Below are 18,404 nucleotides of genomic sequence, written 5' to 3'. Positions count from 1 at the left end.
TGTGTGTGGTTCACTGTGGCCGGACCAGGGGCCTGCCCCTTTGGAAGGGGTGCATCTTGGGTTATTTTTTGAGTTTCATTTGTTAGATATTAATTTGGAAGGCACAGCATTAGAGAGGGGGAAAGAGCTTCTGTGCCCTGGTTCACTCCCCAGATGGCCCCAGCAGCCAAAGCTACTGGGCCAGGCTGACCCCAGGGGCCCAGAACCTCAAGCACGTTTCTCACACTGATGGCAGAGGCCTAAGCACTTGGGTCGTCATCCACTGCCTTCCCAGATGGAAGATGGATTGGAGATGGAAGGACCAGGGCTCAAAGCTGCACTCCCATGGGGCTGGAAGAAAGCTCCTAGCTGCGAGGTGCGGTCACCTACAGAGTTTCAGCTTGCATTGGTGGACTCCACGAGGCTGGAGGGACAGATGGCTCTGGAGGCGTCCGTCACCTGGGAGGCAGCACTGAGTGTGTCCCCTCAACACCACCATCCTTTTTTTTTTTATTTTTAAGATTCATATATTTGAGAAAGTGATAGAGAGAGACAGATTTTTAAAAATTTCTTTCAAAAAAAAAATTTTTTTTTTATTTGAAAGGCAGTTTATAGAGAGGTGAAAGGGAGAGAGAGAGGGAGAGATCTTCCATCTGCTGGTTCACTCCCCAAATGCCCACAACAGCTAGAGCTGAATCAACCCAAAGCCAAGAACCAGGAACTTCTTCTGGGTCTCATGTGGGTCCAGGGTCCTAGGGACTTGGACCGTTCTTCGCTGCTTTCCCAGGCAAAATGGAACAGCTAGGACCTGAACTGGCACCCTAGGGTTGCTGGTGCTGCAGGGGGAAGATTAGCTTGTTACACCACCATGCAGGCCCCAAGATGGATTTTTCTGTATATGGTTCACTCTCCCAAATGCCTACGGAAGCCCAGTGTGTGGGTCAGGCTGAAGCCGCAAGCGGGGAACTCCAAGTCGTCCATGTGGGTGGCAGTGGTCCAGTACACCTGCTGTTTCCCAGGTGCTCATTAGCAAGAAGTGGAACTAAATGCCAGCCACTCAAGCAGGATGTACTGGCTGCCAGCTATGCCAAGTCCTTGCCTCTATGTTTACCTTTTTTTTTTTTTTTTTTAAGATTTATTTGTTTCGGAGCCTGGTGTGGTAGCCTAGTGGCTAAAATCTTTGCCTTGAGTGTGCCTGGATCCCATATGGACGTTGGTTTGTATCCTAGCTGCTCCACTTCCCTTCTAGCTCCCTGCTTGTGGCCTGAGAAAAAAGTAAAGGATGGCCCAAAACCTTGGGACCCTCCACCCATGTGGAAGCCCCGAAAACGGCTCCTGGCTTTCGATAGCTCAGCTCCAGCCGTTGTGGCCACTTGGGGAGTGAACCAGCAGGTGGAAGATCTTTCTGTCCCTCTCTATAAATCTGACTTTCCAATTAAAAAAAAAAAAAGATTAATTTGTTTCACTTGAAAGAGTTTCAACAAGTGAGAGATCTTCCATCCACTGGTTCACTTCTCCAAATGGCTGCAACAGCTGGAGCTGAGCCAGGCTGGAGCCAGGAACTTCTTCCAGGTCTCCCATGTGGGTCCAGGAGTCCACGGCCTTGGGACATCCTCCACTACTTTCCCAGGTACACTGGCAGAGAGAGGGATCATAAGTGAAGCAGCCAGAACTCAAACCAGCACCCCTATGGGATGTCATCCTTGAAGGTAAAGGATTAGATTGCTATGTTACCGTACAGCCCCATTTTTTTTTTTTTTTTTTAAGATTTTATTTTCCAGGTGCAGTGCAATAGCCTTGCCTTGCATGCACTGGGATTCCATATGGACACATTTGTATATCAGCTACTCCACTTCCCATCCAGCTCCCTGCCTGTGGCCTGGGAAAGCAGTTGAGGATGGTCCAAACCCTTAGGACCCTGGGCCCACTTGGGAGACCCAGAAAAGGTTCCTGGCTCCTGGTTTCAGATGGGCTTAAACTCTGGCTGTTGCAGCCACTTGGGGAGTGAATCAGTGGATGGAAGATCTTTCTAAATATATCTCCTCTGTAAATCTGACTTTCCAATAAAAATGAATTATTAAAAAAAAAAACTGTTTTCTGGAAAACCAGTTACAGTGAAAGAATTTTCCATCCACTTCTTCACTCTCCATGTGGTTGAAACAGCCAGGCCAGAGCCAGGTCTGCCATGTGAGTGCAGGGCCCAAGTAACTTGGGACATCTGCTGCGTTCTGTTGGCAGGAAGCTGGATCAGAAGTGGAGCAGCTGCGACATGGGCCGCTACTCAGAGGGGATGCCTAATGTTGGTTCCTGTATTCACATGCTTTGAATCCTAACACATGTTAGCACAGACACCCCAAACTCATCAGCTTGTGTCTAACACTCAAGGAGTGTCTATGCTGCCATTTTCAGGCTTATACAAGAACCCAGATTTTTGTTGAATTTATTGAGTGCAGAATTCACCTGCCAGGGAAGCCTCCTAGCTCCAGGCTTCTGGTGATAAGCAGTTTCCTTCACTTAAAGCAATTGGAGTTGCATGCAACCAAAAAACAAAACAAAACAAAAAACCCTTCCTTAGACACAAGCCTTAGGCATATCCCACAGTTAATGTACCTTTCTCCGAGTGTTGTGTGCCTGGCGCAATGTCTCCTTGCCTTGAAAGTGCCAGGATCCCATACGCATGCCAGTTTGTATCCCAAATACTCCCCTTTCTGTTCAGCTCCCTGCTTGTGGCCTGGGAAAGCTATAGAGGATGACCCAAAGCCTTGGGACCATGCACCTGCATGAGAGACCCAGAAGAAGCTCCTGGCTCCTGACTTTGGATCAGCTCAGCTCCAACTGTGTGGCCACTTGGGGAGTGAGCCAACAGAGGATCTTTGTCTCTCCTCTCCATGAATCTGCCTTTCCAATAAAAACTTTAAAAATTTCTCCAAGTGTTTTTATGTATTTTAGATTTTTGGCTTTAAGACGGTAGATCCATCTGGATCTAATTTAGGAACTGATGCAGCTCTAGGAATTCTGGGAACCCCTTGCTATGGAGAAAACCCACCTGCAGCGTTTGCAAAGGTCACTTACTGTTACTGTGACCAGTCCGGCCAGTTCCTGCTGGGAGAGCACGGTAAATGCTTGTTAATGTCAGCCTTGCCCTTAGCATTTTGGAGCCAGCACATTTTTTTATCTTCAGGATACAAATATTTTCTAAGCACTTTAAAGCTCTTCACTTCCTGTGAGCCTAGAATTACAAGTCAGATGTTATAAACACAAAAAAGGCTCTATCCTAGGCGGGTGTGAGCTGCACCCAGACCTTGTGTGGAAGGAGGAGGTGAAGTGACGAAAGCCCCAGGGACCTGTGACCCAAGTGGGAAAGCCAAGGGCAGGGAGGCAGCTGCGAGGGCCAAGGCCAAGATCCCTCCAGCCCTTCAGGAGTGCAGGAATCTGGGATGCTGGCTTTCCGCTTAACTCTCCAAGGGACCGTGGTCCATTGAACGGGAAGCAACAGCGCCAGCACAATAGGTTAACTAGCTAATCTTCTGTCTTTAAGCGCCATCATCCTGCCTGGGCGCCAGTTCATGTCTCAGCTGCTCCACTGCCCATCCAGTTCCCTGCTTGTGGCCTAGGAAAGCAGTGGAAGATTGTCCAAAGCCTTGGGACCCTGCACCCATGGAGACCTGGAGGAAGTTCCTGGCTGCTGGCTTCAGATTGGCTCAGTTCCAGTAATTGCAACTATTTGCAAAATGAGCTTAGAGATGAAAGATATTCCTCTCTGTCTCTCCTCTCTGTAAATCTGCCTTTCCAGTAAAAATAAAATCTTTCAAAAAATAAATGGGGAACAGGTAAGATGCTGGGGGTCACTCTGACCACCCCTACCTTCTCCAGCTGGGGCAGTTAGGGTGCAAGAAGGGGGTGTGTAGTGTTTTGGTGGGCACAGCTGGATGAGACCCAGTATCCATTAGGTGGAAACTGAGACCATCCAGGCCTGCTGAGGTCTTGGCCACACCTTCAGATGGGCGGCACCAGCATTGCCCACCCATTTTGTAATTAATTAAGAGACCACCAATGGGGAACATCTTACCTGTAGGTTCCCCGCCCAACAAGGGGGGGGGTCAAGGAAGGCTTAAAATCCCAAGACCCTTCCTCAAACCTTAGGTGTCTCTCTCCCCCTCCCCTTTTGAGAGGCACCCCACCTCTCGGCTTTTCGGAGGTGCTTTCCTCTTCCCTCCCTTCTCTGCTCATCTGGTCCCTTCACAAATAAACTTTTCTGTTTGCAACAGATTCCTGGCTTTTTATTTCTTTACTAAGCTGAGGAAAAAACTCACCGGGCATTTCTGGTAACAGGAACAGGTGGGAACCTGGACCAGAGAAGGGCTGCACTGGCTTGGAAGTGATGCCCTCACGTGCTGGGGTCATTTCTCACAGCAGCAGCCACGGTCCTGCTTTTATGATGGAGAAATTTCCAGAAAGCTCTTCTTAACCACCTTGCCCAGGAGCCAAAAGTGGAGTGGCAGGTTGTGGTCCTTGTAGGGAGCGTGTGCAGGAGGGAATGCGAGCCCTGAGCCCTCAGCATCCCTCCTGTGCCCTGCCAAGCAGCTGGTGATTGGCAAGTCACTGCCACCTGCCAGGCCCAGAGGATCAAGTTCCTCACAGGGGCCTGAGACCTTAGATGTGGTGGTGGCCTGAAGTCTCCACATTGGACCTTGCTTCTCTTGTCCTGATTGGGATGGATGCATCATTTTACTGTAGAGTTCAGCTCAGCGGGCAGACACAAAGTACAGGACTTTCAGGTCGGTTCCTGTCCCCACAGCAATGCAGGCAGTGAGAGGAGCTGGGCCGGGCCAATGCAGGATCTTATTGGGAAAACAGAGACCTCGCAGGCCAGAAGGGCCCTGCGGTGAAGTTTTAAGGAAATAAGATTCCAGTTGACAAGGTTTTCACATAGTTGCTGCTCATCGGCTTTGTTCTTTGACATTCTTTAGGGGAAGTGACCAGGGTCTCTGATGAAGGTATGTTGTCTTCCTGATGCCTTGGGAAATGCTTTATGTGGCCTGGTGTGGTGGCATAATAGACAAAATCGCCACTTGTGATGCCAACATCCCATATAGATGCCGGTTCGTGTCCCAGCTGCACCACTTCCAATCCAACTCCCAGCGAATGGCCTGGGAAAGCAGCAGCAGATGATGCAAGTGCTTGGGCCTCTCCCTCCACGTGGGAGACCCGGAAGAAACACTGAAGTAGCTCTTGGCTTCTGCCTGACCATTGTGACCATTTGCAGAGTGAACAAGTATATGGAAGATTCCCTCTGCTCCACACCCCATAACTTTCAAATAAGTAAATACATTTTTAAAAAATACTTATTTTTTTTTGGGCCCAGCGCTGTGGCCTAGCGGCTAAAGTCCTCACCTTGAACATGCCGGGATCCCATATGGTTTGCCAGTTCTAATCCCGGTGGCTCCACTTCCCATCTAGCTCCCTGCTTGTGGCCTGGGAAAGCAGTCGAGAACGGCCCAAAGATTTGGGACCCTGCACCTGCGTGGGAGACCCGGAAGAGGTCCCTGGCTTCAGATCAGCGCAACACCGGCCGTTGCGGTCACCTGGGGAGTGAATCATTGGACTGAAGATCTTCCTGTCTCTCTTCCTGTCTGTGCATCTGACTTTGTAATAAAAATAAATAAATCTTTAAAAAAGATTATTTGTATTGGAAAGGCACACTTTACTGAAAGAGAAGGAAAGGCAGAGAGAAAGGTCTTCCATCTGCTGGTTCACTCCCCAGAGCTGAGCTGAAGCCAGGCATTTCCTCAGGGTTTCCCACTTGGGGGCTGGGTTCCAAGGACTTGGGCCATCTTCTGCTGCCTTCCCAGACCATAGAGCTGAATTGCAGGTGGAGCAGCCAGAACATGAACTGGTGCCCATATGCCAATGCGTTTGCCTCTAAACAAATGAATCTTTTAAACAGAGAGAAAGAGAAATGCCTCATGGCCAACAACTGATCTGCTGAAGGTGTCTGGTCTGGCATCAGTAAGAAGCCTTATCTTGGCTCACCGGGCACCAGGGATGCAAACCCAGAATGACTTGGGAAACTGTTTCTTTTAGCCTTGTACCTCTCTCTGTAATTCCTCGCAGTCCTTCCTTGCACACAGGCTTATCTCTCTGCTGACAGATGGCAAATCCAGACGTTAGACCTGGCCGCTTCTTGCTGCAGAACGGGGAAGTGGGGCAGCAACCAAGGGTCCCTGATGGGATGGCCTGTCTGGGGGGAGGTCTGGTGGTACCTCCGTTTGGAACTTCCTGACTGAGAGCCTGCTCACACAAGGAATCTGGAAGCTCAGTCCCAGCAAGAGAACTGAAATCACCACTCACAGTGGTCTTGGCACGGGCAGGAGCCAAGGCAGCCTGGCCTGCCTCCAGAGCGCTTGTCGGCATTGAATATGACCCTTACCAACCTCCTCATATGATCCATTGCCCTCTTTTTGGATAAGGTGTGGGTTATTATGACGAAGCAATCCAGTCCAAAAAGTTGCCAACACCCAACTTTAATTCTTTCTTTAAAGATTGATTTGTTTATCTGAAAGGCAAGGTTACTCTGAGAGAGAGGTAAAGTATGTGTGGGAGGGAGATAGACCTTCCAGCTTGTGGCTCACTCCCCAAATGGCTGCAATGGCTGGGAGCTGGGGCAGTCCAATCCAGGAGCCTGGAGCTTCTTCCAGGTTTCCCATGTGGAGCAGGAGCCCAAACACTTGGGCCATCTTCTGCTGCTTTTCTATGCATATTAGAAGGGAGCTGGATTGGAAGTGGAACAGCCGGGACTTGAATCAGCAACCTGCTTCCCATCCAGCTCCCTGCTTGTGACCTGGAAAAGCAGTCGAGGATGGCCCAAAGCCTTGGGACCCTGCACCCGCATGGGAAACTGGAGGAGGTTCCTGGCTCCTGGCTTTGGATCGATGCAGCACCAGCCATTGTGGTCACTTGGGGAGTGAATCATCGGACTGAAGATCTTTCTCTCTCCTCCTCTCTGTATATCTGACTTTGTAATAAAAATAAATAAATCTTAAAAAAAAAAGAAAGAAAGAAAGTGAAGCAGCCAGAACTCCAACCAATATCCACACAGGATACCGGCATTGCAGGCAAAAACTTACCCTACCGTGCTGCGGTGCCACCCTTTTTAACTCCTCTTAGTTGGGCGTTGGGGTGATGGGCAGACAGTGTATGGAAGCAGAGTGCTGAACACTGGGCCTCACAGATGGGAGAGTTTTTCCTGTTATGGGAGATACTGGGATCTGGAGAGGGTCCCCAGCCCAGCCTAGCAAGAGGAAGCTCTCCAAAGCTTCCAGCTGGTTCCTTAGTTTACCACCTCCCTTATCAGAGTGTGGATTCAGGTTTGGGCTCTGCTTCCAATCCAGCTTTCTGCTCATGTGACCCTGGAAGGCAGCAGGTGATGGCTCAAGTACTTGGGTCCCTGCATCTACATGGAAACCAAGATTAAGTTCCTAGCTCCTGGCTTAGGTCTGATCCAGCTGCAAGCTACTTCTGGCATTTGAGGAATAAATCAGTGGATGAAATCTCTCTCTCTCTGTCTCTCTGGCTGTCCATTTTTAAAACAACAATAATAATAAGAAGTAGGGTCTGATATGATGGATCAATGCCTAAATCCTCATCTTGCAAAGCACCTGGATCCCATATGGGCACCAGTTCATGTCCCATATGCTCCACTTCCCATCCAGCTCCCTGCCTGTGGCCTAGGAAAGCAACAGAGAATGGCCCAAAGTCCTGGAACCTTAAATCTGTGTGGGAGACCCGGAGGAAGCTCCAGGCTTTGGATTGGCTCAGCTGTGGTCATTGCAGCCATTTGAGGAGTAAACCATGGATGGAAGATCTCTCTTTGTCTCTCCTTCTCTCCATAAATCTGATCTGCAGTTCAATAAAAATAAATAAAATAAATCCTTTTTAAAAAGTAAATTTTTAAAAATTATTTTTATTGGAAAGGCAGATATACAGAGAGGAAGATCTTCTGTCTGCTGGTTCACTCAAGTGGCCGCAGTGCCTGGAGCTGAGCCTATCCGGAGCCAGGAACCAGGAGCTTCTTCCTGGTCTCCCATGTGGGTGTAGGGTCCCAAGGTTTTGGGCTGTCCTTCACTGCTTTCCCAGGCCACAAGCAGGGAGCTAGATGGAAAGTGGAGCAGCCAGGATTAGAACCAGTGCTTATATGGGATCCTGGCACATGCAAGGCGAGGACTTTAGCCACTAGGCTACCACGCTGGGCCTCAGTAAAAACGTTTTTGTTGTTGTTTTTTTTTTTTTTTTTTTAAAGAGGAGGGTACTGGGGTCAATATTGTGGCAAAGCAGGTAAAGCTGCCACCTCTGACACCAGCCCCCCATGATGGTGCTGGTTCATGTCCCAGCTGCTCCAGTTGGATGCTAATGGCCTGAGGAAAACAGCAGGAGATTGTCCAGGATGGCCCAGTGCTAGAATGTGGGAGATTGAGGAACAGAGCTCCTGGCTTTGGCCTGCCTGAACTCTGTCTGGTCTTTGCAGCCATTTGGAGAGTGAAATAGATGGAAGATCTATGTGTCTCTTTCTCTTTCTCTGCGGCTCTTAAAATAATAATAATAATAATAAAATCAAAAAAATCCCAGAAAGCTAAACTCACCTTAAACTGCCGGAGTCCAGCTCCAGCCTGGGTTTCGGAACTCGGGAAGGGTGCGTGGATGAGGCGCAGAAAGAAAGAGACGGACCACTAGGATTCCATGATGATAGTGGACATAGCAATAAAACCGTCCGCTTTATTTATACAGAATCAGTTAAACTCTGGCTCAGACTTTCCAGTCATGGTCAAATGGGTGTTTCTAAGGACAACCCTGCCATCTGCTTTATCCAAAAACAATAGAAATTCCTGCTACAATTCTTATCCTACAACCTAATCTTGTATCACAAAGGAGAACCTAAAGATTAAGGAAAGAATGAAACCCTAAATACAGGTCCCTTGATTAGCATAAGGTCAATGGGGACAGCCAAAACAGTCGGAATAATAGAAGGCCCTTTTGTAAGACATTATCATTGACATTAACCTCCAAGTTCACATTGTGTAAAAAGCCAGTCTCACAATAGCTAAAATGCCTGGGCAGATTAGAATTCTTCCACAGGGTGGTCTGGTATCCAAGCAAAGGAAGGTGGAGCTGCATCCAGGTGACTGTAGACATCTGCCGGGCCCTGCCTCAGCGGGAAGTTCCTTGTGGCCCTGCCTACAATGGAACAATGTCCTCACCCCTCGTGTTGCCCACATCCACTGCACGGACCCCAACATTAAACAAAGACACAAGTGGGACCGTGACGTGCTTTGAGCCTCTAGGATGTAAATCATTGACTTAGTATCCTGACCAGTCTCAACCTTGTGCGAAGGAGCAGGACTTCTCTCCCCAGTTGGCAGATGGGATGACTGAGGCAAGCACAGGAGGGCTAGAACCATGCCTTGAGTCCCCACACTCCCAACCAGGGTTTTTCAGGGGACCAAGGTGCCAAGCAGTGCCGCCCTTCTGCCAGCCTGGTGGGCTGGCCAGACCCAAAAAGGGGTATGGTGATAACCCCCTTCTGTGGCTAACACTTGCAAGTCAGATCCCTTTTTGAGGTTGGGGCATACATTTCCCCAGGACCCTGAGGCCTTGATCCCCCTGCTCAAAAAAGCCCCCATTCCTCCTCTAGCAGAAAAGGGGACTCCTAGGGGAAGGCCTGACAGAAGCCGGGCCGGCCCCACCCACCCCTAAGTGGATTGAGGTTCAGGGAGGCCTGAAAGCAAAAAATGAAACTGTTATGGCTAGCTTCTGAGGCAGCCACTGGTCTGGGAAGACAGGGAAGGGGGCTCTGGGGCGGCCCAACCCAGCCCCCTGCTCAGCCTTCCTGCCTCCACACTCGGCTCGCAGCCTGGCCTGTGGGGTGGGGGCAAAGGCGCTGTGCTGGTGAGAAAGGCAAGGCAGGGCGGTTGCAGGAGCAGTCTCCAGTGTGAGTCACTGCCTGTCCGCATCTTCCTCCTTGGGGTGCTGGCTGTATCAGATGGGGGATGGCCATGGGGGAAGTTGGGGGGCACCTTCACTTTGTCTGGAACTTCCCCTGCCCCTTTGTCTACCTGCTTCCTGGGTGTGAAAGGAGTGCACTTTGCTGCCACAGCCTTGTCTCCACACTCACTATTCTAGAACCTTCTGTGGCTCCACAGCATCTGGATCACACAACAGTCAAGCCCCTAGTGGGCCCTTTCACTATCCGGGTCCTGTTGGATTTGCAGCTTCGTCCCACAAACTTCTCCTGTGGGGTCAAATGCTTGCTGTGCGCCAGACTCGCTTCTGAACTCCTGCCCAAGCAGCAAAGCTCGTCCTTGAAGACCCACCTTCCTGCATTATCTCCATCCCACCGCAGGGCTTGCCATGGTCAGAGTCCACTCCAGCCGTGAGGGAGGCTGGGAGCGAGTCATACCTAAGGTTAGGCTCACACAGGTGCTTGTGAGAATATCAACTCCACATGCCAGGAGATGGAGCTTGTGGTTTTAGTGTGTGGAGCAGAGACCCCAAACCCTCACGGCCCACCCAGATCTGTGCCCCTGCCCTCTCCCAGGTCTGGCCCCCTCAGGCCGGCGGTTGGTGAGACCAGGCCCCTCCGAGAAGCCCCAGCAGGCCCTTCAGCAGTCTGTGGTTGGAGGTACGGCCAAGGCTGGCGCCTGGCCCAGCCTTTCTTTAGATTGAAGAGAGGAGCAGCAGCTGGCGCGGCCACAGACCCACGTCTGGGGGTTGGGGGTTGGGCGTTGGGGACCAGACCTTGTGGTCCTGGGTCCCCAGCCCCTCCACAGACAAGCCAACCCTGGCCCTGCCCTGGAGCAGCTTCACGCACCAGCTCTAACTCCTTGAAGCCCTCAGCACATGTCCTCCTTCCCTCCCCTTCCCCCTCCTACGCCGCCTTCTCTGGGCGCCCCCTGAGCTCAGCCTCCTGGCCCCGGGCCCTTTCCCACCAGCTCTGGGGCCCAGCTCATTCTCAAACTATTTTCCATTAGTCTTCCTCCAATCTCTGCTACAGCACAATTTTGGAGAGGGGAGGGCGGGATGGAGGAGAATAGCAGGTGGAGCTTGGGCTCCGGGGGTGTGGCTAAGAAAGCGGTTCCTTACTCTGATTGGTCCCTTCTGTTCCAGAACTGGCTTCAAAATTCCATGGACTCCACCTCTGGTGGCCCCTAGCCCTGTTCTGACTTGCAATTGGCTGGAAAGCCGGGGGCGGGACACAGAGAAAGTCTGGTCCAGTTAAAAGGGCTGAGCACCGGTCAGGGGCCATCTCTTGGGTGGAGTCTCTTCTGAACAGTTCGTGCTGCAGGATCACCCTCTAGCTTCAGTCATGGCCGTGAGTGTGGGGCCCCCACCCCAAAGTCCAGGGGAGAGTGTGGGGCCAGCCAGTGGGAGCAGGGTGGGGAGAGAGCCGAGCTGAGCAGGGGCTGAGCAGGGGCTGAGCAGGGGCTGGGTTCTATCCCAGCTGTGTGTGTGCCTTGGAAGGAGTTCCTTCTCTCTTTTTGGGCCTCAGTGACCACATCTGTAAAATGGGGGTGGGGACCACGGTCCCCTAAGGCCTTCTCTGGCTTAAGAATATTCTGGATTCCTTCCAGGTCTGACAGCACAGTTACTTCTGCCAAAGTCTGACATTCTGCAGTTTCTGTGAGAAGTGGGAGTAGGAAGGGCGTGGCCGGTCAGCATGGGGGTGGGGAAGCAGACGGTGAGCCCTGTCCTCCACTGCCGTGAGCCTCCCGTCCCCTCCCCCGCTGCAGCTGTCCCCTGTCGCTGGGCCAGGGCAGAGTCACCCTCTGCTCCAGAGAGCTCTAGAAAGTTTCCAGGCTCTAGGGGGACTGCCCAGTTGCGGTCTGCCTGGAGGGGTGGGGGAGGAGGGTGGGTGGACCTAGCCTGGGCAGGTAGAGACTGGGGGTGCTCCCACAACACCCCCAAATGTACAGCAGGTGAAGGTGGTGAGGGGAGCAGAAGGAGTCTCTTGTTCTCCCAGGCCCCCAGGAAGGGTGCCAGTTTCTGGCAGAAATTATCACTCACCAGTTAACTCCTACCCACCTGCCCCAGCGCCAGCGCCTGTCAGTGCCCACATTGGCTCAGACTTGTTAACCCTGAGCTGGCCTGGCTGCAGGCCCGACCTTGGCTGCTGTCCCTTTTACAGAGTGACCTGGCCATGTCTCCCTTTCTCCCTGGTCCTGTGTCTCTGAAGACAGGGGCTTGAGGCGGCGGAGGCCCCACAGCCTCAGGCCATCCTCTCTCTGTTCCCCAGGATGGTGGCTGAGTGGGTACCCCATGGGCAGCCTGCTCCTTCTCCAGCTGTTCAAGGGGGTGATGGGACCCAGCACCTCACCTCCCAGGCCCCTCAATCCAAAGTCCCTCAGTATAGACAGATACAAGCAGACCCTGCAGGTGTATGGGATCTCTCCCAGGATGGCACAGATCCTTGGGGGGGTCCTGTCCCTCAGACTCCCCCTGGCACCATATGAGACATCAGGGAAGCCCTCCCTCCCACCCCCAAATCTCCTGCCAGGGCGGGGTGGTCCAGGCAGGCAGCAGCTGCGTCCCCCAACACGCTGGACTGCATCTTCTCTGTGCAGGGTCTTGAAGCCAGCAACCTCAATCTGCAACCAGGACAGAGCATCTGTGTGCGAGGCGGGGTGGCCCCTGATGCCAAGAGGTGAGGCTCCAAGGAGTGTGATGGTGGGGCGGCAGGCCAGGGACTCAGTTTGGCACCTAGGGTCTCTCTGACTTGGGCATGGCTTGCCCAAAGCAGCTTCTCCCAGCAGGCAGCACGTTCAAACGGGCCAGCTGATGCCGCAGCGTTTTTCTGTGAGTCACTTCCTCCGCTGAGTCCGGGCGCCCCATCATTCTGCTGGGGCCTCTTAAACTAAACCAGCTGTTGCAGGCCTCCTGCCTCCTCCTCCCTTCACCGCAGTGGGGAACGGGGGCGGTTACCCGCTGGCCTAGCCCCTTGCTGCGTCCAGCCTTCTGTCATTGTCTTGTGCCCTTTTGTCATGTGGCTTTCTCCGGCTCATTGCTCAATTGGCTCGTGAGCCTGTTATCTCATCAGCTGTGTGGCTTCAGACCAATCAGCCACCCTTGCTGGACCTCAATTTATTCATCAATAGAATGGGGGCGGGGAAGGAGGTGGCAGTGCTTCTAGGAACTGCACAGGAAATGTACACTATGCACTTCATTCTCACCATAGAGCTAGGTCTTGCCATAATTGCCCTGAAGTCAATGCCTGGCTATGATTTGCTCATCTGCCTCTTACCCTGATGACCCCCTGCTGCTGCGTGTCATGCTCTGTGACAGCCAGGCACTAGCCTTCTCTAAGGGGAACAGAAGGAGGGAGGGGCCAGGGCACAATAAATGTAATAGTCTTCAGCTGCCAGCCCAGAGAGCTTAAGAGATGTGGCTGGTGTTGTGCAGTGGATTGAGCTACCACCTGCTGTGCCGGCATCACAAAGGAGTGCCAGTTCAAGTCCCGGCTGCTCCACTTTCAATCTGGCTCCCTGCTAATGCACCTGGGGAAGCAGCAGAAGATGCTCCAAGAGCTTTGGCTTCTAGACTCACGTGGGAGACCAGGAAGAAGCCCCTGGGCCCTGGCTTTGTCCTGGCCTAGCCCCAGCCATTGCACCCAACCAGGGAGGAAACCAGCAGATGGAAAATCTTTTTCTTCTTTCCTCCTCTTTCAGTAACTCAAATAAATAAAATAAACTGGAAAAAAAAAAGACCTTAAGAGAGGGGTCAGAGTTGTGGCACCATAGGTGAAGCCACTGGCTGTGATAACAGCATCCCATGTGGTCACGGGTTCAAATCCTAGCTGCTCCACTTCTGATGCAGCTCCCTGCTAATCACCAGAGAAAAGCAAGGAGGATGGCCCAAGTGCTTGAGGTCCTGCCCCCAAATGGGAGACCCGGAAGAAGTTTCTATCTCCTGTTTTTTTTTTTTTTTTAAAGATTTATTCATTTTATTACAGCCAGATATACACAGAGGAGGAGAGACAGAGAGGAAGATCTTCCGTCCGATGATTCACTCCTCAAGTGAGCCGCAACGGGCCGGTGCGTGCCCATCCGAAGCCAGGAACCTGGAACCTCCTCCGGGTCTCCCGCGCGGGTGCAGGGTCCCAAAGCATTGGGCCGTCCTCGACTGCTTTCCCAGGCCACAAGCAGGGAGCTGGATGGGAAGTGGAGCTGCCGGGATTAGAACCGGCGCCCATATGGGATCCCGGGGCTTTCAAGGCGAGGACTTTAGCCGCTAGGCCACGCCGCCGGGCCCTCTATCTCCTGGTTTTAGTCCAGCCCAACCCCAGCCATTGTGACCATCTGGGGAGTGAGCAATCAAGATGGAAGACCTCTCTTTTCCCCGACCCAGTGACACTGACATTCAAATAAATAAACAGATTTTAAAAAGTCAGCTGTCTCTAGGGCCAGTGCCACGGCATAGCAAGCTAAGCCTCTTCCTGCAGCACCAATATCCCATATGGGCACCAGTTCCTGTCCCAGCTGCTCCACTTCTGATCCAGTTCCTGCTCATGGCCTGGGAGGGCAGTGGAAGATGGTTCAAGTCCTTGGGCTCTGCCACTCACATGGGAAATCTGGATGGAGTTCCTGGATCCTGGCTTCAGACCAGCACAGCTCCAACCATTACAGCCATTTGGGGAGTGAAACAGTGAATGGAAGATCTCTGTCTCTCCTTCTGTCTCTGCAAATTCTGCCTTTCAAATAAAACAAATAAATCTTCACAAAAAAAGGAAAAAAGGAAAAAAGAAAGAGGGAGGGGAAGAAGGGAGGAAGAAAGAAACCCAAAGTAGGTGGCAGGCCCAGAAGTGGAGCGCAGCTTTCCTCTCCCTGTTGAGTGTCGAGCACAGCGCCCTGCGGGGGCACGCAGAACTGGGGGCCAGCGAGGCAGGCTGCTGGGGGAATGGAGCCGGTTCCAGCAGCCTCATGCCCTCCGCTTACCCTGTAGCTTCGTGCTGAACCTGGGCCAAGACAGCAACAACTTGTGCCTGCACTTCAACCCCCGCTTCAACTGCCACGGGGACGCCAACACCATCGTGTGCAACAGCAAGGAGAACAGCGTCTGGGGCAAGGAGCACCGGGAGCAAGCCTTTCCCTTCCAGCCGGGCAGCGACGTGGAGGTGGGGTGGGGCGGGGCCATGGCCTGGGCGGGGCTGGAGCCAATGGGGCGGGGCCAGGACCCTGGACCTGGGTGGGGTTTTCACCTTACATGGACTGACCGGGGCTGGGCGGGGCCTGAGCTTGGCCTGGGACGGGGATCAATGGGGCGGGACCTGGGTGGGGTTTTCACCCTACATGGCCTGGCTTGGGATGGGGTGGGGCCTGAGCTGACCGGGCGGGGCTGGGATCAATGAGACTGGGCCTGGGGTGGGAGTGTTTCATCCCATGTGGACTGGCCTGGGGCGGGGCAGCGACCAAAGGGGCGGGGCCTTGGGTGGGATGGGCGAGGTTCTCACGTGGGCGCGGAAGGGGCGGGGCTTTGGTGGGAGGAGACCTAGGCCCCGCCCGCTGCGCACTGTGGGATCTCCTCTGGACCACGTGAGGAGAAAGGGGCAGCGGGAGGCTCCTACCCAAGGCTCTTCTCTGCTCCCAGGTGTCCATCACCTTCGACAAGGCCGAGCTGACCATCAAGCTGCCCGATGGGTACACGTTCAAGTTCCCCAACCGCCTCAATCTGGAGGCCATCAACTACCTGTCAGCCAATGGCGAATTCAAGATTAAAGCTGTGACCTTCGAGTGAAGCCTGCAGGCTCAAGGTGTCCCAATAAAGGCAGTTGCCTGTGTGCCCCCTGAACCAGCCTGTGTACATGTGTGTGTATACAAGTGTGTGCACACGTGTGTGAGCATGTAAGGGAGACTCCTTTGTAATCCAGGCCCAGCCTTCGCTTCACTTCTGTTATCCCCTCTGACACTGCGCCACTCAGAGGAGACTCTGTGCAAGCTAAGACCCCATCCCTGCCCTCAAAACTAATTACAGCCCAGTGCATCCCACAAACAGCAGGTGCTCAAAAGAAGATGCATCAATTAAACCAAGGGGGAAGACAGGCTAGAGATGGCCCACTGGGGACCAGGAGACCAGGACAGAGGGAGGTGAAGGGAGGGACACCCAGGGGCTCCTCCTTTGCCTTGAGACCTGGGGGACAGGTAGACGGGGCTGGGGGGATGCCTGACGTGTAGCACGTACTCAGCCACTGACCCCTCTGAGCCCTGGTTATTCAAACTCACCAGTGGGGATAACACTCACCACTGTGAGGTTGTAAGACTAAGGTTTCCCATGGAGATCAAGTTCAATCCCCCAAGTTCAATTCCTCCTTCACTGTAGCTTGAGACGTTATCACGCCAATCCCAAGGGGGAAGAGACAGGTTCTGGAGTGGTGAAATGATTCCCCCATCAGAACTGGGTCCCGGCAACCCTGTGGGGGCTTCTGGCGCTGAACACCCTGTCCAGGGAGTCCACATGCAAGTCGCTGGCTCTGTGCCCCATGAGCAAGTGTGTTCCCCTCCACAGTAGGGATGTGGACTTGGGTAAGGGTGCTGACCCTCCTCACAGCCAGCACCCCTTCCATCTGCCTGGCAGGAAGAGCTGGGGTGGCGGTGACCAGAGACTGCCTTGGGCGGGGCCCCTAGCGATGCCAGTGCACCCTGAAGCTGGCTAGGTCCCCTCAACTTTTCTGCTGTTGCTGACAAAGTCAAAATTTTCCTAGGGGCCCTCCAACTTGGGCTCCAGCTAAGGGAACCTAGCCCAAGTTCTGGAAGGTTCAGAATGAGAACATCAGGCCCAAGGCATAGTGTGTGTGTGTGGGGGGGGAGGAGTACAGCACATCTCATTCTCCAAAGACGTGTGCACCAGCTGACCTGGGGTGAGGCTGGGGAATCTGGGATGGACTTCTTACCTGCTCCTCACTAGCCACACCCACTTTCCTGGCTCTCTCCTGGGGCTCCCATGTAGCCCCCACCTCCTACAGTGAGGGCTTTGGAAACTTGGCTATTGACGGGCGCCCTCTGCTGGACATTGGAGAAAGTGCACCCAACCTGACTGTCCAGACGGGATAGGGACAATCATAGCTGGGTTAACGGAGGGGACAGGAGATGTGGGGCAGGGGAGAGAGACCATCAGGTCTTCAGGGAGAGAAGTGGACTCTGACAGACCTGAGTTTCCTTGGACCAGCTCCTCCGCCTCTCTGAACCTTTTGAGTGAATCCTAGTAGCTACCCCTTGGGGCTGTGGACATGAGGTAGGGTCATGCACCACCCATGGCAGGGGTCTCAGGACACGTTGGTTCCTTCACCCCCTTTCTGATTCCTCGTGTCTCACCAGCCTAGGAATCCGGATCTGGAGAAAGTGGGTGGAGCTCTTTCCCCAGCTGGCTTGGGCCTGTTCCCCCTGTGCCTGGTCCCCTCAGCTGTGTGATTTTGGGCAGGTGACTATACCCAACCAGGCCTCCCAAGAGGTTCTCATGGAAGGAACCAGGTAAACACCAGCTGCGTTATATATTTTTTCATGTCCTCTTTCGCTTCGTCGTCATTTCTGTCCATAGAACCTGCTTTTGTTTTGTTTTTACTAGGCAGGGGAAGCCACTCCCATGTGCTGGCTCCAATCCTTGAGGACCCAGAAATACGATTCAGGTCCTACATGTGGGGGCCCAGAAACCCCCGTCGCTGCAGCCACAGTTCGTGGCTCAGCTGGGCACCGAACGCAGGCCTTGCAGCTGGTGTCCCTGTCACTAGGACAATGCATGTCCCAGGCTCACGGCAGCAGCTCAACCAAGAAATGCACAATGGCAAAACTATTCCAAGGAGAAACTGAGCCACCAAGGGTGCTGGGCAGTCCCTGTTGCTGTTTTCTGGAACATGGAGCATGGCTCCTTATATTGGGTGGGGGCAGCGTCACTGTGTCCTAGCAGCTTGGGCCTCCTCGGCCTTTTGGGCAGGAGTGAGAGAGGAGAGAGCCAGCCTTGTAGAGGTTCAGGGCTATGAGTGGGCTGGGGGGACCCTGGTAACCAGAGCGGGGCAACCTGAGACCCCCGAGGGAGATGGGAGACAGCCCCAGTGCAGGCAGCATGGTCATCAGGAAGATACTGCCATCCAGGGCGAGGGTCCCCTGGAGGCAGCATTAAGGCACAGCTAACAGGGGCACAAGTAGCTGGGTGAGGGAAGGACAGATCCCAAAGGCAACCCCCTGCAGGGGAGAGGGAGTTGGAGAGTCACTTCCACTTGGCCCCCTCTGGGCATGGAGCCCCCACAAGCAGGCGACTCCAGTGGTAGCCACACCACACCTGGCTTCTCTTTAGGGTCCCTCCTGCTGAACCCCAGAGTGGGGATGGGCCAGGCCAGCAGTCTCCACAGAGCGGAGTGGGAGACCAGAGATCCCGCTTCAAGACCCACA

General features: G+C 53.4%; 1 protein-coding gene across 1 annotated transcript; it reads left to right on the top strand.

Annotated features, from left to right (window-relative positions):
* The first annotated feature begins 11,218 nt into the window (after positions 1–11,218).
* LGALS1 (galectin 1) lies at positions 11,219–15,813 on the top strand. The gene is made up of 4 exons (XM_012928284.2): positions 11,219–11,344; positions 12,594–12,673; positions 14,968–15,139; positions 15,613–15,813. The coding sequence occupies exons 1-4, from the start codon at positions 11,339–11,341 to the stop codon at positions 15,757–15,759; spliced, it is 405 nt and encodes a 134-aa protein (XP_012783738.1). The 5' UTR covers positions 11,219–11,338; the 3' UTR covers positions 15,760–15,813.
* The last annotated feature ends 2,591 nt before the right edge of the window (positions 15,814–18,404 follow it).

The sequence above is a fragment of the Ochotona princeps genome, chromosome 15, assembly GCF_030435755.1.
Source record: "Ochotona princeps isolate mOchPri1 chromosome 15, mOchPri1.hap1, whole genome shotgun sequence".
Lineage (NCBI taxonomy): Eukaryota > Metazoa > Chordata > Mammalia > Lagomorpha > Ochotonidae > Ochotona > Ochotona princeps.
The sequence above is the reverse complement of the archived record's forward strand: the minus strand, read 5'-3'. Positions and strand labels throughout refer to the sequence as shown.

What these genes read in the sequence shown, in the direction of transcription:
- LGALS1 (XM_012928284.2), top strand. An exon ending in GTGGCCCCTGATGCCAAGAG is followed by an intron (nt 12,674 to 14,967) that starts GTGAGGCTCCAA and finishes CTTACCCTGTAG; the next exon opens with CTTCGTGCTGAACCTGGGCC. An exon ending in AGCCGGGCAGCGACGTGGAG is followed by an intron (nt 15,140 to 15,612) that starts GTGGGGTGGGGC and finishes CTCTGCTCCCAG; the next exon opens with GTGTCCATCACCTTCGACAA.